The following is a 26840-nucleotide window of genomic DNA, read 5'->3' on the forward strand; positions in this document are numbered from 1 at the left end:
AGGCCTTAGGAGCTTCTTCAAATGCATCAATTTCCTCTTGAAGCTTGTCCTTGCCTTTTTGCTTGTGGTCTTGTGGTGGAAGATCATCTTGAGCTTGTGTCCCTTTGAGAGAAGTAGGATCATACTCCTCTTGTTGAGGAACAAACTTCGTCTTGGGGTATTGATCTTCTTCCCACTCAACTCCATTGGCATTGAACTTCCATTCAAAACCAACACCTTGATTCTTCCGGTGCCTTCCTTGCTTGCGTACAATTTCCTCGAATTGCTTACTTCCGACAAGGCTCTTGTAAACACCTTTCTCTATAATTCCCTTCAATAAGCTATTTTCTTGCTCAAGTGTAACTTGGCTAAGAGAATCATTAGTGGAATCAAGAGAACTACTAGAAGCAACAATATTGGATTTAGCATGATTATTGTTACTACTAGAGGAAGAATCTTTCTTGTTCTTGTTACTAAACTTGACTTGAGGCATGTAAGTGGATAAGAGTAAATGCTTGCCAATGTAAGAAGAACTTTTCTTGCGAAGATCATCATTGATTGCTTTTAAGAAATCATGCTCTTGCTCAAGGTTGAGCTTTTCAAAGCGCAATTTCTCATGAGTCCTTAAAAGTTCTCGATGATCTCCTAAGATAGTTTCATGAGCTAACTTAAGAGTGTTTAGTTCTTTAGTTAGAGACTCAATCTTCTCCTTATCATTGTCATTCGTTTTATGTTGATTAGCATGATTAATTAACGTTTCATCATAGTATTCATCACTAGAGTTGTCAACAAGTAAATCATCATCACCTAACAACTCATCTTCATCACTATTGAAATCAACATACTCAGGGTGTGATACCTTTGGGCCTTTAGCCATGAAGCATGTTCCAACTCCTTCATTTGGTGAGTCAAATATGTCGTGGGAGTTGGTTGTCACAAGTGCTAGACCGGCAACACCTTCATCTTGAGTATATTCGGAGTCGGAGTGATAGCTTCTCTCGGAGTGGTTGTCGGAGTCGGAGCCGGATACCCATTCACTAACATGAGCTTGATGTCTTCGTTTTGTGTAGCTCCTTAATGACTTGTCCTTTCTTTCCGAATCCTTGCTTCTCCGTGAGGGTCTTCGTTCATAACGATCATCTCTACTCCTTCTTTCTCTAGATGGTGATTCTTCTCTTCTACTTCTTCTCTTAGGAGAATCTTCTCTTCTCTTGTAGGGGGGCGTACACTCATTGGAATAGTGTCCGGGCCTTCCACAATTGTAGCAGTTTTGCTCTCGACTAGAAGATCTTTTGTCATTGTAGGACCTTGATTTGGAGCTTCTCTCTTTGCTTCTACTCTTGTAGAACTTGTTGAAGTTCTTCACCATTAAGCTCAATTCTTCATTGAAGGTTTGTTTCTCACTCGATGATGTGGGGGCTTCACACAAGGCTTTGTAAGCACCACTTGATTTGTTGTGAAGTTCCTCTTTATCCTTGAGTGACATCTCATGAGCAACAATTCTTCCGATGACTTCCGTTGGCTTGAGATCTTTGTAATTGGGCATCATTTGGATCAATGTGCACACGGTATCATATTTTCCATCCAAGGCTCTTAGGATCTTCTTGATGATGAATCTATCGGTCATCTCTTCACTCCCTAAGCCGGCAATCTCATTTGTGATAAGAGCAAGCCTAGAGTACATTTTAGCGATACCTTCACCATCCTTCATTTTGAACTTGTCAAGTTGACTTTGAAGCACATCCAACTTGGATTCCTTGACGGAGTCGGTACCTTCATGCATGTCAATCAAAGTATCCCAAATTTCCTTTGCATTCTCAAGACAGCTGATTTTGTTGAATTCTTCGGGGCACAATCCGTTGAAGAGGATATCACAAGCTTGAGCATTGTATTGTAGCATCTTCAACTCATCCGCGGTAGCTTCACGATTTGGTTCTTTCCCATCAAAGAATTCACCTTGCAAGCCAACACACACAATAGCCCAAACGGCGGGGTTATGTCCAAGAATATGCATTTTCATCTTATGCTTCCAACTAGCAAAATTAGTACCATCAAAGTAAGGACCTCTACGGTGATAATTTCCCTCGCTAGATGCCATACTCTCCTAGGTTGTGAAACCAAGGCTATGACCACCAAAAGCTATGGAAATCAAAGCAAATGGAGACCAAAGCTCTGATACCACTTGTAGGGTCGAAAGTATGTCTAGAGGGGGTGATTAGACTAACTAACCAAATAAAAATCTAGCATTTTCCCAATTTTAGTTCTTGGCAGATTTTAGCTATCTTAGCACAAGTCAAGCAATCTCCACACAATTCAAGCAAGCATGCAAAAGAGTATATGAGCAGCGGAAAGTAAAGCATGCAACTTGCAAGAATGTAAAGGGAAGGGTTTGGAGGATTCAAACGCAATTGGAGACACGGATGTTTTTGTCGTGGTTCCGATAGGTGGTGCTATCGTACATCCACGTTGATGGAGACTTCAACCCATGGAGGGTAATGGTTGCGCAAGTCCACGGAGGGCTCCACCCACGAAGGGTCCACGAAGAAGCAACCTTGTCTATTCCATCATGGCCGTCGCCCGCGAAGGACTTGCCTCACTAGCGGTAGATCTTCACGAAGTAGGCAATCTCCTTGCCCTTACAAACTCCTTGGTTCAACTCCACAATCTTGTCGGAGGCTCCCAAGTGACACCTAGCTAATCTAGGAGACACCACTCTCCAAGAAGTAACAAATGGTGTGTTGATGATGAACTCCTTGCTCTTGTGCTTCAAATGATAGTCTCCCCAACACTCAACTCTCTCTCTCACAGGATTTGGATTTGATGGAAAGAAGATTTGAGTGGAAAGAAACTTGGGGAAGGCTAGAGATCAAGATTCATATGGTTGGAATGGAATATCTTGACCTCAACACAAGTGTAGGTGGTTATGATGGCTCCCTCAGAAAATGTGTATTGGAAGTGTAGGTATGTTCTGATGGCTCTCTCCACGAATGAAGAGTGGGTGGAGGGGTATATATAGCCTCCACACAGAATCTAACCGTTACACACAATTTGCCAAACTCGGTGGGACCGAATGGTTAAACTCGGTCGGACCGATTCAGCAAACCTAGTGATCGTTAGGATTTTCGGTGGGACTGAGATGCAACTCGGTAGGACCGATATGGTTAGGGTTAGGGCATAATGTAATATCGGTGTGACCGATTACACAAACTCGGTGGGACCGATTTTGGTAATAAGCTAACCAGAGAGTTGGTCATGTAAACTCGGTGGGACCGATTCACTCATCTCGGTGAGACCGAAATGTTACAAAAGGGAAACAGAGAGTTTACATTGCAATCTCGGTGGGACCGACTGGCTCATCTCGGTGAGACCGAAATGTTACAAAAGGGAAACAGAGAGTTTACGTTGCAATCTCGGTGGGACCGATCGCTCATCTCCGTAAGACCGAAACGTTATGAAGGGAAACATAGAGATTACAATCCCATCTCGGTGAGACCGAGATCCCTATCGGTGAGACCGATTTGCCTAGGGTTTGTGGCAGTGGCTATGATATTTGAAACTCGGTGGCGCCGGATAGAAAGAATCGGTGGGGCCGAGTTTGAATTTTGGTTTAGGTCAAATGTGGATGTGGGAAGGTAGCTTAGGGTTTTGGAGCATATCACTAAGCACTTTGAGCAAGCAAGCCATTAAGCAACACCTCATCCCTCCTTGATAGTATTGGCTTTTCCTATAGACTCAATGTGATCTTGGATCACTAAAATATAAAATGTAGAGTCTTGATCTTGAAGCTTGAGCCAAACTTTTTGTCCTTAGAATTTTGAGGGATCCACTTTCCTCATCCATGCCATGCCATTCATTGAGCTTTTCCTGAAATATTAACCTTGGAATAATGTTAGCTCAATGAGCTATATGTTGTTAGGAATTACCAAAACCACCCAGGGATAGTTGCACTTTCAGTTTAACAGTGTCCGGGGGCTTGACTACCAGTGTAGTTGTCGGCCTAGCGAGGCCACCCTGTACCTCGGCCGCGAGGGCTGCGGTATGCTCCTCTGTATGAAGGGAGCGCTCCATGTTTCCATTGACTGTTATAATGCCACGTGGTCCAGGCATCTTGAGCTTTAGATAGGCATAGTGCGGGACTACATTGAAACGGGCGAAAGTGGTTCGTCCGAGTAGTGCGTGATAGCCACTGCGGAAAGGGACGATGTCGAAGATCAGGTCATCGCTTTGGAAGTTATCCGGTGAGCCGAATACGACTTCCAGCATTATGGATCCTGTGCAACAGGCCTCTACGGCGGGTATTACCCCTTTAAAGGTGGTTTTAGTGGGCTTGATTCTTGATGGGTCAATGCCCATTTTACGGACGGTGTCCTGATAAAGCAGATTGAGACTATTGCCGCCGTCCATAAGGACTCGCGTGAGGTGGAATCCGTCAATAATTGGATCGAGGACCAATGCAGCCGAACCCCCATGATATATACTGGTCGAATGGTCTGTGTGATCGAAGGTGATCGGGCAGGCTGATGATGGATTAAATTTTGGGGCGACTGGCTCTAAGGCATAGACGTCCCTTAACGCGTGCTTGTGCTCCCTCTTGGGGATATGAGTGACGTAGATCATGTTCACTGTTTTGACCTCGAGGGGAATTTCTTCTGTCCCCCTGTGTTCTGTAGGCGAGGCTCTTCATCGTCGTCCTCGCTGGGCGGCCCTTTCCCCTTGTGTTCGGTGTTGAGCTTTCCGGCCTGTTTAAAGACCCAACAATTTTTGTTGGTGCGATTGGCAGGCTTATCGGGGGTGCCATCAATCTGGCAAGGCCGATCGAGTATTCTGTCCAAACTAGATGGACCATCTCTGTTTCCTTTGAATGGCTTCTTCCACTGACTGGGTTTAGCGCCACTGAATCCGGCATTAACCGCCATGTCTTCGGCATCTTGGTTGTTGTTTCGACGTTTGTGCTTATTGCGTCGTGGCTTGCCATTGCCATCCCTGGCTTCGGAGGTGCCAGGGTCGCTGGTGTTGTTGCTTCTACGAGGTAGCCAGCTATCTTCTCCCGCGCAAAAGCGGGTCATAAGTGTGGTAAGGGCTGCCATGGACTTTGGCTTTTATTGGCCAAGGTGTTGGGCGAGCCATTCGTCTCGGATGCTGTGTTTAAAGGCCGCGAGGGCTTCCGTGTCCGGACAATCCACAATTTGGTTCTTTTTAATTAAGAACCTGGTCCAGAGTTTCCGAGCTGATTCTCCAGGTTGCTGGACTATGTGGGTAAGGTCATCGGCGTCTGGGGGCCGAACATAGGTACCTTGGAAGTTGTCTCTAAAGGCATCCTCCAAGTCTTCCTAGTTGTTGATAGAGTTCTCTGGGAGGTTGTTTAGCCAGTGCCGAGCTGGTCCCTTTAATTTGAGCAGGAGGTATTTGTTGGGGAACGTAGTAATTTCAAAAAATTTCCTACGCACACGCAAGATCATGGTGATGCATAGCAACGAGAGGGGAGAGTGTGATCTACGTACCCTTGTAGATCGACAACGGAAGCGTTAACTTGGTTGATGTAGTCGTACGTCTTCACGGCCCGACCGATCAAGCACCGAAACTACGGCACCTCTGAGTTCTAGCACACGTTCAGCTCGATGACGATCCCCGGACTCCGATCCAGCAAAGTGTCGGGGAAGAGTTCCATCAGCACGACGGCGTGGTGACGATCTTGATGTACTAATGTCGCAGGGCTTCGCCTAAGCACCGCTACAATATTATCGAGGACTATGGTGGAAGGGGGCACCGCACACGGCTAAGAATATGATCACGCAGATCAACTTGTGTCTCTAGGGGGTGCCCCTGCCTCCGTATATAAAGGCTCAAGGGGGGGTGCGGCCGGCCAGGAGAGGCGCGCTAGGAGGAGTCCTACTCCCTCTGGGAGTAGGACTCCCCCCTTTCCTAGTTGGAATAGGATTCGCGGAGGGGGGAAAAGAGGAAGGGGGCCGGCCCCCTCTCCTTGTCCTATTCGGACCAAGGGAGGGGAGGGGCGTGCGGCCCATCTCTGGCTACCTCTCCTCTCTTCCACTAAGGCCCACTAAGGCCCATATATATCCTAGGGGGTTCCGGTAACCTCCCGGTACTCCGGTAAAATCCCGATTTCACCCGGAACACTTCCGATATCCAAACATAGGCTTCCAATATATCAATATTTATGTCTCGACCATTTCGAGACTCCTCGTCATGTCCGTGATCACATCCGGGACTCCGAACTCCTTCGGTACATCAAAACTCATAAACTCATAATATAACTTTCATCGAAACCTTAAGCGTGCGGACCCTACGGGTTCGAGAACAATGTAGACATGACCGGGACACGTCTCTGGTCAATAACCAATAGCGGGACCTGGATGCCCATATTGGTTCCTACATATTCTATGAAGATCTTTTATCGGTCAGACCGCATAACAACATACGTTGTTCCCTTTGTCATCGGTATGTTACTTGCCCGAGATTCGATCGTCGGTATCCAATACCTAGTTCAATCTCGTTACCGGCAAGTCTCTTTACTCGTTCCGTAATACATCAAAGCAACTAACTCATTAGTTGCAATGCTTGCAAGGCTTAAGTGATGTGCATTACCGAGAGGGCCCAGAGATACCTCTCCGACATTCGGAGTGACAAATCCTAATCTCGAAATACGCCAACCCAACATGTACCTTTGGAGACACCTGTAGAGCACCTTTATAATCACCCAGTTACGTTGTGACGTTTGGTAGCACACAAAGTGTTCCTCCGGCAAACGGGAGTTGCATAATCTCATAGTCATAGGAACATGTATAAGTCATGAAGAAAGCAATAGCAACATACTAAACGATCGGGTGCTAAGCTAATGGAATGGGTCATGTCAATCAGATCATTCAACTAATGATGTGATCCCGTTAATCAAATAACAACTCTTTGTCCATGGTTAGGAAACATAACCATCTTTTATTAACGAGCTAGTCAAGTAGAGGCATACTAGTGACACTCTGTTTGTCTATGTATTCACACATGTATTATGTTTCCGGTTAATACAATTCTAGCATGAATAATAAACTTTTATCATGATATGAGGAAATAAATAATAACTTTATTATTGCCTCTAGGGCATATTTCCTTCAGTCTCCCACTTGCACTAGAGTCAATAATCTAGATTACACAGTAATGATTTCTAACACCCATGGAGCTTTGGTGTTGATCATGTTTTGCTCGTGGAAGAGGCTTAGTCAACGGGTCTACTATATTCAGATCCGTATGTATCTTGCAAATCTCTATGTCTCCCACCTGGACCAGATCCCGGATGGAATTGAAGCATCTCTTGATGTGTTTGGTTCTTTTGTGAAATCTGGATTCCTTCACCAAGGCAATTGCACCAGTATTGTCACAAAAGATTTTCATTGGACCCGATGCACTAGGTATGACACCTAGATCGGATATGAAACTCCTTCATCCAGACTCCTTCGTTTGCTGCTTCCGAAGCAGCTATGTACTCTGCTTCACATGTAGATCCCGCCACGACGCTTTGTTTAGAACTGCACAAACTGACAGCTCCACCGTTTAATGTAAACACGTATCCGATTTGCGATTTAGAATCGTCCGGATCAGTGTCAAAGCTTGCATCAACGTAACCGTTTACGATGAGCTCTTTGTCACCTCCATATACGAGAAACATATCCTTAGTCCTTTTCAGGTACTTCAGGATGTTCTTGACCGCTGTCCAGTGATCCACTCCTGGATTACTTTGGTACCTCCCTGCTAGACTTATAGCAAGGCACACATCAGGTCTGGTACACAGCATTGCATACATGATAGAGCCTATGGCTGAAGCATAGGGAACATCTTTCATTTTCTCTCTATCTTCTGCAGTGGTCGGGCATTGAGTCTGACTCAACTTCACACCTTGTAACACAGGCAAGAACCCTTTCTTTGCTTGATCCATTTTGAACTTCTTCAAAATCTTGTCAAGGTATGTGCTTTGTGAAAGTCCAATTAAGCGTCTTGATCTATCTCTATAGATCTTTATGCCTAATATGTAAGCAGCTTCACTGAGGTCTTTCATTGAAAAACTCTTATTCAAGTATCCCTTTATGCTATCCAGAAATTCTATATCATTTCCAGTCAGTAATATGTCATCCACATACAATATCAGAAATGCTACAGAGCTCCCACTCACTTTCTTGTAAATACAGGCTTCTCCGAAAGTCTGTATAAAACCAAATGCTTTGATCACACTATCAAAGCGTTTATTCCAACTCCGAGAGGCTTGCACTAGTCCATAAATGGATCGCTGGAGCTTGCACACTTTATTAGCTCCCTTTGGATCGACAAAACCTTCCGGCTGCATCATATACAACTCTTCTTCCAGAAATCCATTCAGGAATGCAGTTTTGACATCCATCTGCCAAATTTCATAATCATAAAATGTGGCAATTGCTAACATGATTCGGACAGACTTAAGCATCGCTACGGGTGAGAAGGTCTCGTCGTAGTCAACCCCTTGAACTTGCCAAAACCCTTTTGCGACAAGTCGAGCTTTGTAGACAGTAATATTACCGTCAGCGTCAGTCTTCTTCTTGAAGATCCATTTATTCTCAATTGCTTGCCGATCATCGGGCAAGTCAACCAAAGTCCACACTTTGTTCTCATACATGGATCCCATCTCAGATTTCATGGCTTCAAGCCATTTTGCGGAATCTGGGCTCACCATCACTTCTTCATAGTTCGTAGGTTCATCATGATCTAGCAGCATGACTTCCAGAACAAGATTACCGTACCACTCTGGCGCAGATCTCAATCTGGTTGATCTACGAGGTTCAGTAGTATCTTGTCCTGAAGTTTCATGATCATTATCATTAGCTTCCTCACTAATTGGTGTAGGTGTCGCAGAAACAGGTTTCTGTGATGTACTACTTTCCAATAAGGGAGCAGGTACAGTTACCTTGTCAAGTTCTACTTTCCTCCCACTCACATCTTTCGAGAGAAACTCCTTCTCCAGAAAGTTTCCGAACTTAGCAACAAAAGTCTTGCCTTCGGATCTGTGATAGAAGGTGTATCCAATAGTCTCCTTTGGATATCCTATGAAGACACATTTCTCCGATTTGGGTTCGAGCTTATCAGGTTGAAGCTTTTTCACATAAGCATCGCAACCCCAAACTTTCAGAAACGACAACTTTGGTTTCTTGCCAAACCATAGTTCATAAGGCGTCGTCTCAACGGATTTTGATGGTGCCCTATTTAACGTGAATGCGGCCGTCTCTAAAGCATAACCCCAAAACGATAGCGGTAAATCAGTAAGAGACATCATAGATCGCACTATATCTAGTAAAGTACGATTACGACGTTCGGACACACCATTACGCTGTGGTGTTCCGGGTGGCGTGAGTTGCGAAACTATTCCGCACTGTTTCAAATGTACACCAAACTCGTAACTCAAATATTCTCCTCCACGATCAGATCGTAGAAACTTTATTTTCTTGTTACGATGATTTTCAACTTCACTCTGAAATTCTTTGAACTTTTCAAATGTTTCAGACTTATGTTTCATTAAGTAGATATACCCATATCTGCTTAAGTCATCTGTGAAGGTGAGAAAATAACGATATCCGCCACGAGCCTCAATGTTCATCGGACCACATACATCTGTATGTATGATTTCCAACAAATCTGTTGCTCTCTCCATAGTACTGGAGAACGATGTTTTAGTCATCTTGCCCATAAGGCACGGTTCGCAAGTACCAAATGATTCATAATCAAGTGGTTCCAAAAGTCCATCAGTATGGAGTTTCTTCATGCGCTTTACACCGATATGACCTAAACGGCAGTGCCATAAATAAGTTGCACCATCATTATCAACTCTGCATCTTTTGGCTTCAACATTATGAATATGTGTGTCACTACTATCGAGATTCAATAAGAATAGACCACTCTTCAAGGGTGCATGACCATAAAAGATATTACTCATATAAACAACCATAATTCTTTGATTTAAATGAATAACCGTCTCGCATCAAACAAGATCCAGATATAATGTTCATGCTTAACGCTGGCACCAAATAACAATTATTTAGGTCTAATATTAATCCCGAAGGTAGATGTAAGGTAGCGTGCCGACCGCGATCACATCGACTTTGGAACCGTTTCCCACGCGCATCGTCACCTCGTCCTTAGCCAATCTTCGCTTAATCCGTAGTCCCTATTTCGAGTTGCAAATATTAGCAACAGAACCAGTATCAAATACCCAGGTGCTACTGCGAGCATTAGTAAGGTACACATCAATAACATGTATATCACATATACCTTTGTTCACCTTGCCATCCTTCTTATCCGCCAAATACTTGGGGCAGTTCCGCTTCCAGTGACCAGTCTGCTTGCAGTAGAAGCATTCAGTTTCAGGCTTAGGTCCGGACTTGGGTTTCTTCTCTTGAGCAGCAACTTGCTTGTTGTTCTTCTTGAAGTTCCCCTTCTTCTTCCCTTTGCCCTTTTTCTTGAAACTAGTGGTCTTGTTGACCATCAACACTTGATGCTCCTTTTTGATTTCTACCTCCGCAGCTTTCAGCATTGCGAAGAGCTCGGGAATAGTCTTATTCATCCCTTGCATATTATAGTTCATCACGAAGCTCTTGTAGCTTGGTGGCAGTGATTGGAGAATTCTGTCAATGACGCAATCATCTGGAAGATTAACTCCCATTTGAATCAAGTGATTATTATACCCAGACATTTTGAGTATATGCTCACTGTCAGAACTGTTCTCCTCCATCTTGCAGCTATAGAACTTATTGGAGACTTCATATCTCTCAATCCGGGCATTTGCTTGAAATATTAACTTCAACTCCTGGAACATCTCATATGCCCCATGACGTTCAAAACGTCGTTGAAGTCCCGGTTCTAAGCCGTAAAGCATGGCACATTGAACTATCGAGTAGTCATCAGCTTTGCTCTGCCAGACGTTCATAACATCTGGTGTTGCTCCAGCAGCAGGCCTGGCACCCAGCGGTGCTTCTAGGACGTAATTCTTCTGTGCAGCAATGAGGATAATCCTCAAGTTACGGACCCAGTCCGTGTAATTGCTACCATCATCTTTCAACTTTGCTTTCTCAAGGAACGCATTAAAATTCAACGGAACAACAGCACGGGCCATCTATCTACAATCAAACATACATAAGCAAGATACTATTAGGTACTAAGTTCATGATAAATTTAGGTTCAATTAATCATATTACTTAAGAACTCCCACTTAGATAGACATCCCTCTAATCTTCTAAGTGATTACGTGATCCAAATCAACTAAACCATGTCCGATCATCACGTGAGATGGAGTAGTTTCATTGGTGAACATCACTATGTTGATCATATCTACTATATGATTCACGCTCGACCTTTCGGTCTCTGTGTTCCGAGGCCATATCTGTATATGCTTGGCTCATCAAGTATAACCTGAGTATTCCGCGTGTGCAACTGTTTTGCACCCGTTGTATTTGAATGTAGAGCCTATCACACCCGATCATCACGTGGTGTCTCAGCACGAAGAACTTTTGCAACGGTGCATACTCAGGGAGAACACTTCTTGATAATTTAGTGAGAGATCATCTTATAATGCTACCGTCAATCAAAGCAAGATAAGATGCATAAAAGATAAACATCACATGCAATCAATATAAGTGATACGATATGGCCATCATCATCTTGTGCCTGTGATCTCCATCTCCGAAGCACCGTCATGATCACCATCGTCACCGGCGCGACACCTTGATCTCCATCATAGCATCGTTGTCGTCTTGCCAATCTTATGCTTCCACGACTATCGCTACCGCTTAGTGATAAAGTAAAACATTACAGCACGATTGCATTGCATACAATAAAGCGACAACCATATGGCTCCTGGCAGTTGCCGATAACTCGGTTACAAAACATGATCATCTCATACAATAAAATTTAGCATCATGTCTTGACCATATCACATCACAACATGCCCTGCAAAAACAAGTTAGACGTCCTCTACTTTGTTGTTGCAAGTTTTACGTGGCTGCTACGGGCTTAAGCAAGAACCAATCTTACCTACGCATCAAAACCACAACGATAGTTTGTCAAGTTGGTGCTGTTTTAACCTTCGCAAGGACCGGGCGTAGCCACACTCGGTTCAACTAAAGTTGGAGAAACTGTCACTCGCAAGCCACCTATGTGCAAAGCACGTCGGGAGAACCGGTCTCGCGTAAGCGTACGCGTAATGTCGGTCCGGGCCGCTTCGTCCAACAATACCGCCGAACCAAAGTATGACATGCTGGTAAGCAGTATGACTTATATCGCCCACAACTCACTTGTGTTCTACTCGTGCATATAACATCAACACATAAAACCTAGGCTCGGATGCCACTGTTGGGGAACATAGTAATTTCAAAAAAATTCCTACGCACACGCAAGATCATGGTGATGCATAGCAACGAGAGGGGAGAGTGTGATCTACGTACCCTTGTAGATCGACAATGGAAACATTAACTTGGTTGATGTAGTCGTACGTCTTCACAGCCCGACCGATCAAGCACCGAAACTACGGCACCTCCGAGTTCTAGCACACGTTCAGCTCGATGATGATCCCCGGACTCCGATCCAGCAAAGTGTCGGGGAAGAGTTCCGTCAGCACGACGGCGTGGTGACGATCTTGATGTACTAATGTCGCAGGGCTTCGCCTAAGCACCGCTACAATATTATCGAGGACTATGGTGGAAGGGGGCACCGCACACGGCTAAGAATATGATCACGTGGATCAACTTGTGTCTCTAGGGGGTGCCCCTGCCTCCGTATATAAAGGCTCAAAGGGGGGGTGCGGCCGGCCAGGAGAGGCGCGCCAGGAGGAGTCCTCCTCCCAGAGGAGTAGGACTCCCCCCCTTTCCTAGTTGGAATAGGATTCGCGGAGGGGGGGAAGAGGAAGGGGGGCCGGCCCCCTCTCCTTGTCCTATTCGGACCAAGGGAGGGGAGGGGCGCGCGGCCCATCTCTGGCTACCTCTCCTCTGTTCCACTAAGGCCCACTAAGGCCCATATATCTCCCGGGGGGTTCCGGTAACCTCCCGGTACTCCGGTAAAATCCCGATTTCACCGGGAACACTTCCGATATCCAAACATAGGCTTCAAATATCAATCTTTATGTCTCGACCATTTCGAGACTCCTCGTCATGTCCGTGATCACATCCGGGACTCCGAACAACCTTCGGTACATCAAAACGCATAAACTCATAATATAACTGTCATCGAAACCTTAAGCGTGCGGACCCTACGGGTTCGAGAACAATGTAGACATGACCGAGACACGTCTCTGGTCAATAACCAATAGCGGGACCTGGATGCCCATATTGGTTCCTACATATTCTACGAAGATCTTTTATCGGTCAGACCGCGTAACAACATACGTTGTTCCCTTTGTCATCGGTATGTTACTTGCCCGAGATTCGATCGTCGGTATCCAATACCTAGTTCAATCTCATTACCGGCAAGTCTCTTTACTCATTCCGTAATACATCATCCCGCAATTAACTCATTAGTTGCAATGCTTGCAAGGCTTAAGTGATGTGCATTACCGAGAGGGCCCAGAGATACCTCTTCGACGATCGGAGTGACAAATCCTAATCTCGAAATACGTCAACCCAACATGTACCTTTGGAGACACCTGTAGAGCACCTTTATAATCACCCAGTTATGTTGTGACATTTGGTAGCACACAAAGTATTCCTCCGGCACACGGGAGTTACATAATCTCATAGTCATAGGAACATGTATAAGTCATGAAGAAAGCAATAGCAACATACTAAACGATCGGGTGCTAAGCTAATGGAATGGGTCATGTCAATCAGATCATTCAACTAATGATGTGATCCCATTAATCAAATAACAACTCTTTGTCCATGGTTAGGAAACATAACCATCTTTGATTAACGAGCTAGTCAAGTAGAGGCATACTAGTGACACTCTGTTTGTCTATGTATTCACACATGTATTATGTTTCCGGTTAATACAATTCTAGCATGAATAATAAACTTTTATCATGATATAAGGAAATAAATAATAACTTTATTATTGCCTCTAGGGCATATTTCCTTCAGTATTTGATGGCATGGAGATCATCACCACGTGCCATGTGGATATGGAGAAGAAAGTCTTCGATCCATACTGCGGGATCTGTCGTACCATCGTATGATTCAATGTTGACGGGTTTAAACTCTTATGGGAACTAATGTTCCATTACTTCGTCGGTGAAGCATAGGGGATGTGCGCCGCCTCTGTATCGGGCGAAATCTGGCGTAGTTCGGACAAAGGCCGTATGCGGTTTTCGGCCCGTGTGAGGTTGTGTCTATCACGCCAGATCTGATGGCCGTCCTCGCGCATTGGAGCACACCCCCTCGATCCATAGACCGATCTTGTTAGACCAGCTCTACTGTCCAGGTCCTGGCATAAGTCATAGGTATAGCCCGGGGCTGTTGCCTCCTTGTCTCGATGGCGGGGTGGCACGGGCTGGTGTTCAGCATGAGTAGCCGGTCTATCCCGTCCATGTGGCGGTCGGTCGGGCTCGTCAGCAGTTTTATGCTTTGGCAGTGTGGGCTCAAAGGCCTCGTCATCGAATTGAGGTAGTAGCTTGTGCTTCGGGTAACTCTTAGTTGGTCGTTCGAGGTCGTATTCCTCGGCTGCCAGGACATTAGTCCACCTGTCATTGAGTAAATCCTGATCAGCTTGAAGCTGTTGCTGCTTCTTTTTCAGGCTTCTTGCAGTTGCTATTAGCCTGCGCTTAAAGCGCTCTTGCTCGAGGGGCTCCTCTGGCATGATAAAGTCTTCGTCGCCGAGGCTCACATCCTCTTCGGAGATCGGTAGGTAGTTACTATCTTCCGAGTCTTCGTTCCCGATTGGATCATCGGGGTTAACTTGCCCATCCTCCCAATCATCTTGTTCAGATGTTGGCTCGAAAGGGTCTTCGGGGTCTTCGGCATTCTCTAGAGTGTTATTGTCTTTGGTGCCGGTGTTACTGTCTTTTTTGCTACGCGATTTTGAGCGCTGCTGACGTCGACGCTTTGGAGGTGCTTCAGCGGGCTTGTCCTCAACCGGATCCTTCTTGCCATGATCGTCATCCTCTTTGGGTGTATCCACCATGTATACGTCGTATGTGGAGGTGGCCGTCCAATGTCCGGTAAACGGAAGGTTTTGGCCTTGATCGTCTCCGGCATCGTCGTCCATACCGTCGATGTCTTCGAAGGCATAGTCCAGCATGTCGGTTAGATCTTCGACAGTGGCTATGAAGTGGGTGGTGGGTGGGACGTAAAATTCCCCGCTCTCAGCCCCTAGTCCAGGCTGGGCGTAATTCGAAAGCGATTCCTCTATAATGGCGAGGGATCGCATTAAGTCCAAAGCCTCGTTTAAGAGCGAGGTTTGGACAGAGAAGCGAGAGTTCGGCGAGCCGACCGGGGCGAGGTCCTCCTGACCGCGCCCATTTGTCGCGAACCTCAAGAGTTCGGATTTAAAGTTCGAGGGAGAGTCTGGCGCTTTAGCGACAAGGGGGGTTCGGTTCATCTTTGGGCTTGCTGATGATCTCGTCCCCTCCGGATCTCCAGTAGCGAGTTCCATAATTGCAGGGAGTCCGACAGGCTCTAAATTCCCGTCTTCATACTCGGTTGTCCGCTCTGGATCTAAGGCCAGAGCGGCGGTCGGGGCCGCGAATCCTTCGAAGATCAAGTCTCCTCGGACATCAGCGACGTAGTTTAGGTTCCCGAAACTGATCTGATGACCAGGGGCGTAGCTGTCGATCTGCTCAAGGTGGCCAATCGAGTTGGCACGCAGTGCGAAGCCGCCGAATATGAAGATTAGGCCGGGGAGGAAAGTCTCCTCCGAAACGGCATCATTGTAGGTGATCGAGCAAGCCATCGAACCTTCTGTCGACAGCACAGTGGAACTCTCAATGAAAGCACCAATGTCGGTGCCAAAACCGGCCGATCTCGGGTAGGGGGTCCCGAACTATGCGTCTGAGGATCGAAGGTAACAGGAGGCAGGGGACACGATGTTTACCCAGGTTTGGGCCCTCTTGATGGAGGTAATACCCTACTTCCTGCTTGATTGACTTTGATGAGTATATGGGTTACAAGAGTTGATCTACGAGGAGATCGTGATGGTTAAACCCTAGATGTCTAGCATGTATGATCGTGATTGCCTCTACAGACTAAACCCTCCGGTTTATATGGACACGGGAGGGGCCTAGGGTTGTACAGAGTCGGTTTACAGAGAAAGGAATCTTCATATCCGAACGCCAAGCTTGCCTTCCACGCCAAGGAGAGTCCCATCTGGACACAGGGGGAAGTCTTCTATCTTGTATCTTCACGGCCCACCAGTCCGGCCCATGTCACATAGCCCGGACGCCCGGGGACCCCCTAATCCAGGACTCCCTCAATGGCAACCATAGAAAGGATTCAGACCTTTGTACACTCGTATGCGCATAGCCGCTCTCGTCCCGAGGCAACCCTGCCGGGCTAGAGCGCTACGTTTCCACCACAATCCACCATCAATCCACCAAAGCAGGAGTAGGGTTTTATGCCTCACGGCGTCCCGAACCTGGGTAAAATCAACCGTGTGATCTCTATCATGCTGCGCTACGCTTCTCTGTTTATGCAACGTGCTCACCCCCCCCCCCCCCCCCCCCCCCCCCCCCCCCCCCCCCCCGCCTAACCACAAAGGGGCTCATGGCCCCATAGGTGGCAGTGGTTTCCCACGACACATGCAAAAAAACAAGAACTAGCACTTGGCACTGGATCAATATGTTAATTAGTCCCAAAAATAATATAAAAGGTTGCCAAAAGTATATGAAAGTTGTAGAATATTTGCATGAAACCATCAAAAAGTATAGATATGACGGAGACGTATCAACATCCCCAAGCTTGTTTTCAACTCGTCCTCGATTAGGTAAATGATAAAAAGATAATTTTTTTTTGTGGGATGCTACGTAGCATAATCTTGATCATATAATCTAGGGACATTTACATTTTCCCCCTAACTTTGTCCCGACCTCATATTTACCCCTAAAAAATCAGTGCTCAACTATACCCCTCTTCCATTTGGTGCCCTTATGAAAATACCCTTCCGTGTCGTCTTCGTCTGGTCAAAGGCCTTTGACTGTCTAAGGTACATTTCCTGGACATTTTTACCCTCGCTACATATGTCACTTACATGTGGGCCCCTTAAACCCTATAAAAAATGAAAAACACTCACCCTCACCTCTCGTTATCTCACTTACATGTGGTCATAGCAAGAATAAACAAAATAAAAAGGAAAACTCTCTATCTCTCACATGTGTCTCTCCCAACTTCGGCGAACCCGATGCCCTGACCTGTGCCACTACGGCGCTGAGCTCCGCACCCATCTCCGCGCTCTCCCCCTCCTCTCTCTCTCTCTCCCGCCCTTGTTCTCTCTCCCGTCTCTAGCCCACTCCCGCAAGAATGCCTGAGAGCCCGGGCCGTCGTCATCAGCGACGCGGGCATCCAATAGCAACCCCAAGTGCCATGACCTCGCCAGGAAGCTCTGACGAGACGCCCTTGTCCTCTTAGCCGATGAATTTGAGTAGTGAAGGGACGAATAGGGTGCCACAATGTCATCTTCCCCTCCTTCGACCCTGGATCGCCACCGTCAACTTGATGCCGTGGAAGTGCCCCGCCCGATATCTGCCGCTCCTCGAGGATCCTGAGGTGTCGTAGAAGATGTATGTGTCCTCCACAGCAAGCCACTGACCTGGGTGTCTTCCCTACGAGCTCGGATCCCTGCCATGGCCGCCGCCGCTGGATTGGTCTTCGCCATTGACTCCGGCGACATACGGCCCTAATCCACCACCTGTCGCTGCGTTAGAGCTAGGGCTATTGCCGAGTGCCATCGGCCAGCCTCCCCGCGGCTTCACGGCGTGCCTCCGCCGAAGGATTTGGTCGCTGCCGATAATCCTCAGCCCAATCCCTCTATTTTCTTTTTTCTTTTTTCTTATTTGGCCCACATGTAAGTGAGACAAGGAGAGTTTAGAGAGAGAGTTTTTCTTTTGTGGGTCCCACCTATATGTGTCATAGGAAGTGAGGGGTACAAATATCCACATAACAGCACACTAATGGTCAAAGCCATTTGATCGGACGGAAACGATATGAAAGGGTATTTTCATAAGGGCACCAAAATGAAGAGGGGTATAGTTGACCACTGATTTTTTTAGGGGTAAAGGTGAGGCCGGGAAAAAGTTAGGGGGAAATGGAATTGGCCCTATAATCTAATCATGACATGAATATTAATATATGAGTGATTCAAAACAATAGTCTATAATTTGATATAAAGACATCAATACTCAGGCATACCAACAAACAATCATGCCTTTCAAAATAAAAATGCTAAAGAATGCTATCCCTAGCCCGTCATGCTCAATCCTTGATCCAGTCATGATGCACACACCATTAACTATACTCAATGCATAAGAATTACAATAGTGCTCTTAGTACTGGTGCTTTAATTGATAAGGTGATGATTCAACAATAAAAGTAAATAGATATGCCCTTCGCAGAGGGAAGATGGATTTGCAGAGGTGCCAGAGCTCGAATCTTAAATCAGAGATGAATACATTTTGGGAGAGGTGTACTTTTCCTGTCAACGTCACGGCCGAGGATTCTCAATATCTTCCATGCTAAACACATTATTGGTGGTTCCCAAGCATAAAGGCAAATTTTACTCCCCCTCAACCATTCAAACACAATCCATGGCTAGATGAATCTTCGGGTGCCCTCCATACAATCAACTTTTTGGGGGAGTTTGTTTCATTATAGTTTTTTATTTTGATTATCAGACTAGGCATCCCAATTACCAACCTCTCTCGTGCGATCATAAGTGAATAAGCACCCATCGTGAGAATAAGCCACTTAGCATGGAAGATACAGACCACCCCCTGCCACTCCATGAGCGGTACGGGCACACAAAACATATGCTTATTTGAATGATTAGAGGTGGCACATGCAAATTTACTTGGAACGGCAGAGTAATACTGCATATATGTAGATATGGTGGACTCATCTAGAACAACTTTGGTTTAAGGGTTTGGATGCACAAGCAACATTCCAGCTTAGTACAGGTGAATGCTAGCAAATAGATTGAGAAGCGACCAACTAGAGAGCACCAACGGTCATAATCATGCATTGCAAATAACTAACATTAGATACTAGCATGAGTAGGATATAACTTCATCGCATAACTAGAGACTATACGTGCATGCTTTGGGAATCACAAACCTTAACACCAATATTCTTACTAAAGCACAATCATTCACTAGTACCTCCCACATATTTTTACCATCTTAATATCGAAAAACTATTGCAAGGAATCAAACATATCATATTCAGTGATCTACAAGTTTTATGTAGGATTTTATGACTAACCATGTGAATGACCAATTCCTGATGACTCTATAAATAGATATAAGTGAAGCATGAGAGTTCAATTATTTCTACAAAAGACCATGCCCACGCTCTAATAAATATAAGTGAAGCAAAATAGCATTCTACAAATAATGGTTTTCTATATGTAGAGAAACGGGCATCCAAACTTCAAATGATATAAGTGAAGCAGATGAAGCATTCTATAAGGCCATACTCAAAAGATATAAGTGAAGTGCAAAGAGCATTCTATAAATCAAGCAAGGACTATCTCATACCAGCATGGTGCATTGCTAAAAGAAAAATAAAAAGCACACGACACTCTAGGAATTTATGCATATCATGTGAACAAAACAAAAACTGAGACATACCGATAATTCTTGAAGAAGAAAGATGGGATGCCTTCTGGGGCATCCCCAAGCTTAGACGCTTGAGTCTCCTTGAATATTTACTTGGGATGCCTTGGGCATCCTCAAGCTTGAACTCTTGCCTATCCTTATTCTCCTCATGTTGATACCTCCTCGATCTTCGAACACTTCATCCACACAAAACTTAACCGAACTTTTTATTAGAAGGGTTAGTACATATAACATAAAATCACATCATGCCCTGCTATAACATTATTGTATAATTATAATCAAACATTAACCACTGTATGCTATCACAATTATATGGCTCCCAAGTCAACGGGGCTCAACAAGATTTCAAACATAAGCAAATAAAGAAACAATACCAACAATCTGCGAAAACAGGACAATCTATAAAGATGCAAATGGTACATATACTTATGTAACCTGAAAAAATCTGGAAAAATAGTGCAAATAAAAAATTAATAGCAGTACTGTGTAAAAATTTCAGAAATTTTCGACGTTCGAGTGAATTATCAAAATTCACGCACCACAACCAAAGTTTCTGTTTTTGCACTGCACATACCAAACAAGCAATTTAAACATCCTAAAGGTAAATCTTGGCACACTATTTTTATAATACAATGGATTTGTACAAGGGGGTAATTATTTTTGTTGAAAAGTTTCTGTAATCAAGGTTCACAAAGTTTCCATGGGCATGAACAAAGTTCAATGCATGCTCCCACTTCAACGGTGCTCGTCTTTCTCACTTTCACTTTTCTTTTTGAATTTTTTTAGATTCCCCTCTTTTTAAAAACTTTTTAAAAGCACACAACAGAAATAAACGACTCTCTAAAACTTTCGGGTTGTCTCCCAAGTAGCTCTTTCTTTAAAGCCATTAAGCTAGGCATAAAGTGCTCAAGTAATTGATCCACCTGGATCCCAAGGTATACAAAGCCAATTTTAATTAACAATAATTTGTAATTTAATAGTGAGCATGTAGCAACATAAATCTTGCAATGACAAAGTCTAACTCTCTTCCTATGCATCAGCATGGCATAAAAGAACAATTCATGCACACAAAGTAAAGGCCGATGCATAGTATAAATTGTTTCTTGCAATTTTATCATATTGGAAACATAGAAAGGTGGAGATGTAGTCCCTCTCTCATAACAATTGCAAGTAGGAGCAGCAAGCACATGCATATTATATTCATCAAAATAATCGTGTGCAATAGTAGAACACAACCCATCAATATGATCCTTAATAAGTGGAAACTTCTCCAATATAGTTTAGTTGGGAGAATTCAAAAGGATAATAGGACTATCATGTGTGGGTGCAATAGCAACAATTTCATGATTAACATGAGGAACTATAACGAGTTCATCTCCATAAGCATCATCCATATTGGCATCATGGCTACAAGCATAGCAAGCATCAAGTTCATCAAAAGGGGATATTTCAAACGAATCCAAGGGATCATAGCAATTATCATAGCATTCATCCTTCGGTAAGCACAAAGGGGAATGAAACAATTTGTGAGTTGAAGAGTTACTATCATTAGAAGCTAGGAACGGGTAGCTAATCTGCTCTTCATCCTTTTGTTCTTGGCTCTCCTTGTCATCTTTTTCATCTAATGAGCTCACAGTTTCATCAATTTATTCTTCCATAGATTTCTGCAAATATTAGTCTCTTCTTTGGTAGCGGAGACTTTCTCAATAAATTCATCAATATCGACATTGTATTCATAATTCTCATAGCAATATTTAATTATAGCATAATTTTCAGATATGTAAACAACATCATCACATTTTTCATACTTCTCAAACAAAGATTTAATTTCATAAACACCCTTAAAAGCAACAAATTATTCTATTTGTTCCACATCATAGTAACCATACATACCATTAGCATAAGAAGCCAAGGTTTCATTATCATTAAATTCACATGAAAAGGGAAGGTGTGGAGCCTTCATCCTAGATCAACAAGTATAAGCATATCCGAAGCATAAATTCCAAGCACACCTGCAAAATAATCAATTTAGTCCCATAAGTGTTTCCCTTTTTGAGACAAGCGATAATCCCTAAAGTATTCCTATTGATCCAAAGTATCCCCCATTATCAAGTTGAATGGGGATTTATTAGGATTATCAAAGTAGTGTTTAATATTTTCCACATAACGAGCATCGAGGGTTTTAGGAGGTTCCCCCCATCTCCATGAGTAGCAAGTACAACTAATTTTTTTGGTATTTCGTGTTGCATATCCATAACTAAAGATATAAAACAACTTAGAATAGAAAATAAAAACTACTTAGTGATAAAGCAAACAAGCACACACGAGAATATCAACCCCACGCTATTGCTCCCCGGTAACGGTGCAAGAAAAGGGTCTTGATAACCCACAAGTATAGGGGATCAATTGTAGCCTGTTTCAATAAGTAAGGGTGTTGAACCCAATGAGGAGCTAAAGGTAGAATTAATATTCCCTTCAAGTTTGATCGACCATCGATACAACTCTATGCACACTTAAGGTTCGCTTTACCTAGAACAAGTATGAAACTATTTTATGAGGATAAAACTAGAACTACTTGGTGAGAATAAAATAGGAGTAATTTGCAAGATAATAAAAGTTAGTTGTTTAGTAGAAAGTTGTTTGTAGCACAAGAGAATGATTTATCCCTAGGTAATTGGTAACTAGACCGATAATCATTATTGCAATTTTATGTGAGGAAGAGGCATGAGCTAACATACTTCCCTTACTTGGATCATATGCACTTATGATTGAAACTCTAGCAAGCATCCACAACTACTAAAGATCATTAAGGTAAAACCCAACCATAGCATTAAGTAACAATTCCTCTTTACTCCCATACGCAACAACCCCCTTACTCAGGTATAAGCTTCTGTCACTCTCGCCACCCACTATAAGCGAATTATGAACGTATTGCTACACCGTACAGTGGTAATCCCTCATGCTTGCGCGACAGGGAGGGTAGCGTAGGACAACACCAAAACAAAACATACAACTCAAACCAATCACGATCATCAACCGACCCACTGGACAAAAAGAATCTAGTCAAACATCATAGGATGGCCATACATCATTGGATAATAATACATATCATTAAGAACCATGTTTAAGTAGAGATTATAGCGGGAATAGAGAGGTTACTCCACTGCATAGAGGGGGAGAGGTGGTGATGACAGCGGTGAAGTTGTTGGTGTAGATGGCCCTCACGATGGTTCCCCCGTGGCGCTCCGATGCCACCAGAAGAGAGGGGAGAGAGCCCCCCATCCTCCTCCCTCTTACTTGGCCTCCATCCTAGATGGGAGGAGAGTTTCCCCTCTGGTCCATGGCCGCCATAGCCCCTGGAGGGCAGGAGCCCCTCCGAGATTGTATCTCTCTCTCTCTCTCTCTGCCTTCTTTTTCGCGTCTGTTTTCGGACCCCTTCACTTTTTTCCCGGAGATCCGTAACTCTGATTGGGCTGAAATTTTGAGGGGATTTTTCCTGGGAAATTATATTTCTTAAGGTGAAAGAAGGGCATCAACCGACTTATGTGGGAGTCATAAGGCAACACGGCGTGACCCCCTGGCCGCGCCTATTACCTTGTGGCCACCTCGGGCACCGTCTTGCCTTGATTCTTCTTCCCAAAAATCACATATATTCCAAAGTAATTCTTCGTAAAAATTTATCACGTTTGGACTTCGTTTGATATGGATCTTCTGTGAAACAAAAAGGCATCCAAAAAACAGGAACTGGCACTGGGCACTTGATCAATATGTTAGTCCCAAAAATAATATAAAATGTTGCCAAAAGTATATGAAAGTTGTAGAATTTTGACATGAAACAATCAAAAATTATAGATACAACGGAGGTGTATCAACTATCAAGGTGATAAAGAGGAGTGGAAGGCGAGGCTTGAGATGATTATATTATCCTTTTATCAAATAGGTGTAGTTGAAACATAGTTAACATGTTGATGTTTTCAAACTAAAATAGTTAAACCACATGATCTTCAAGCAACATGGACCTTCCTTATAGTCACTTCCACTAATTCCTCAAACCCCCACCCCTATCCTATTCTATACAACAGGCTTCATACTCTCTAACATCACCACCCATCGCGATGCTTATCCAACAACTCTTTTTCTCTTCCTTGTTATCTTCCAGCAACTGTGTAATCAGTTTGTTAATTTTGTGAATCCTAATATTCCATAGCTTTGTATCCTCTATCACTACTCATAGTCCCTGGAAGTCCTCCCATTTTCCTTGTTTCCATTTTATCATATTTCATAGCTAATCACATGTTTATTCACACACTCTTCTAGGCATGGCGTGACCTAGTCAATCTAACACCATAAGTAGGCTTGATAAGGGGGTCAATAAAGAGGATATAAGTAGGCTTACTCAAGAAGTGATAAAAATTAATCGAAGTTCAACAAATTATTGCTCATTTTGTTAAGTATCTCAAGTATAACCTTTTGAAACCATGTTATAGATTACATTTCATGTAAATTTTTAGTGTTGGGATCATTACGATCCACTTTAATCATAAGATCCATTTGAGAATACTAACACTCCACTGTGAGAGAAAAATAATACTAACCATTTCTTCAAACTTTTATTTGTTATTGTAAAGATAATATGACTAACGGAAAATCATGGGACTAATTTTTTCTGAATTGCACTACAGGTCTTCATTTGCATAACAATTATCATCACAGATGGAATGTTCAACTTCCTTACGGTCATTATTGCATCTTGTATTGACATTAAGCACAAGCGGCAAGATATTGATTCAGGGTTGAGTAATTACATGAAAAAATACCCTAGCCTTAACTACGATGATCGTAAGAGGATTGAGGTATTTCTTCAAAATAAAATCCATTTAACCATATCAGTGGGAGGATACATTGCAAGTGCTACAATCTCAGTAGTCGTTATCCCATGGTTGTTCGATCAGATTAAATTCTATCATGTTGCCACATTATATATTATCACGCCGGTCATTGCGTTTGCAAACACTTATGCAAATGGACTTACAGATTGGTCAGTTGGATATACTTATGGCAAGTTTACAATATTTGTTGTTGCGGCATGGATTGTGAAACCGGGTGCAATTGTTGCTGGCCTTGTAGCTTGTGGGATAATGATAGCAGCTCTGCACATTTCTTCACAAGCTACACAAGACATCAAGACAGGTTTCATGACACTAACCTCGGAAAGAGCTATGGTAATTGGGCAAATTGTTGGTGTAGTTATTGGCTCTATTGTTAGCCCATGTATATTTCTTGCCTTTCAAAAAAGTGAAAAGCCTGGGGTTACTATCGGATCTGCTCAATCACATTACCCATGTCCTTTGGCTGGACTCTTTCGTTCCATTGGTGTGATTGGCATTGGAGGAGTGAAGGAGCTCCCTAAGTATTGTCTTACAATGTGCTTTGCTGCATTTTGCATAACAATTGTCACAGATGTACTTTCATTGGTATCTCAGGGAAAAGGTTGGAGAATGCACAAGTATCTTCCTAATATGACAGTGGTAGCACTACCATTCTTTGCAGGGCCCGATTTCCCCATAGATATGTGCCTAGGTACTGCGGTAATGTATCTATGGACTAAAATGAATAAAAGAAGTGCAACTTTGTTGTCATCGGCAGTTGCAGCAGGCCTTATATGTGGAGAGGGACTATTTGCATTGCCATCAGTAGTACTCACTACGTTCAGTATACAACCACCAATGTGCATGAAGTTTTTTCATAGTGGAAAAGAAGTTGATGTGGTTGAATCATTCTTAAATAAGTTGGGAACACCCACAAAGACATGAGAAATGTAACTCTAGGATAAAGTATTTTTTTTCTTAGATTGTAAGCGAGATGTAAATGGTTACTCATAGAACATGCCAACGGCTAATTTAATTCCATATGCTAAATGATTTCAAAATATGGAAACAAACACTATGTGGCTAACTATACAAGAAAGTACCATGGTTCAAAGATTCACATTACAAACTCAATCTTTGGTCGAAATTTGCATATTTCGGACAAAAAATTCATTTCCAAAATTTTGAGTTGCTAGTTTGTTGTTACTAACAACAAAGTTCTGATATTTTTCTTGGAAGATACAAGGTGATCTCAAGTTTGCTACTTTTCACTTATAGGAAACTAGTGGGGTGGCTCGCGCATTTGCGCGGCTAGATTTTACTAAAGTTATATCACTCCTAATATAAATATTTTCTCAAATACTCCACTTGGACCATTGTTTCTTATATGAATACGTTTTCTTCTTCTAGAAAATAATACTATGAAAAAAACATTAATTGAATATTCCTTGATGTAACCAAGCTAAAGTTATAACATATTGATAGTCATTGTTAGGGATTTAAATGTACAAATTTTCTTGATGGTCTTTTATGATTCATTGTCTATAGGTAAATAGGAACCAAAGGAGTAACATTTTAGAAATCCTTTCACATAATTTAAGGAATTAAAACCCAAACATTATTACCTCATGTTGAGTGTCCATACATATGCCGCATGGTTTATCCATCACTATAGTCTGCGTGCTATAGAAAATAAATGAAATCGGTAATTTTATTTGAGAATGGATCTGTGTTTCAGCTTTACTTTATTTCAAAATGTTGCGTAGATTTTTTTAAGTTCAAACAAATCTACATTATATTATGTTAAGTCTTAAAAGTCTAAGTAGGTTTATCAACGTACGTTTGCTGTGAAATTCAAGCACGGAAAAGTATGTTAAAGTTCTATTAATTTTAACATAAAACTTTTGTCGCAATTTAGCAGATTTTGGTTTGTACCTGATCACTCCATGCGATTCATTTGCAGTTTGTGGATCGAATTATCATTGAAATATTCTATTTAAACGTCGATTACATAAGGTGTCTAAAATCATTTTCTTTCTCGTAAATACCAATGTTTTTTCTCTAGTATATACAAATGTACAGTACCTGTAAAAAAATACGGTCTTAGAATAATGTGTGCCCTTCTACCTAGGATTTTGTTTTGCTCATAATTTGGCTATAGAAACAAAATAAGTGACGACAATTTGTTTCAGTCATCTTAGATAAATGTGTGAAGTTCT

At 43.2% G+C, this 26840-nt stretch overlaps 1 protein-coding gene across 1 annotated transcript in view; it reads left to right on the top strand.

Annotated features, from left to right (window-relative positions):
- Window positions 1-25609, top strand: part of LOC125507474 (probable metal-nicotianamine transporter YSL3) — a 104530-nt gene extending 78921 nt beyond the window's left edge. Inside the window, exon 2 of the mRNA XM_048672047.1 lies at window positions 24436-25609. Coding sequence (XP_048528004.1) covers window positions 24436-25566 — 1131 coding nt within the window. The 3' untranslated portion in view covers window positions 25567-25609. The remainder of the gene's footprint in view (window positions 1-24435) is intronic.
- Window positions 25610-26840: the final 1231 nt, after the last annotated feature.

This window comes from Triticum urartu, chromosome 5, assembly GCF_003073215.2.
Source record: "Triticum urartu cultivar G1812 chromosome 5, Tu2.1, whole genome shotgun sequence".
In the NCBI taxonomy this organism is placed as follows: domain Eukaryota; kingdom Viridiplantae; phylum Streptophyta; class Magnoliopsida; order Poales; family Poaceae; genus Triticum; species Triticum urartu.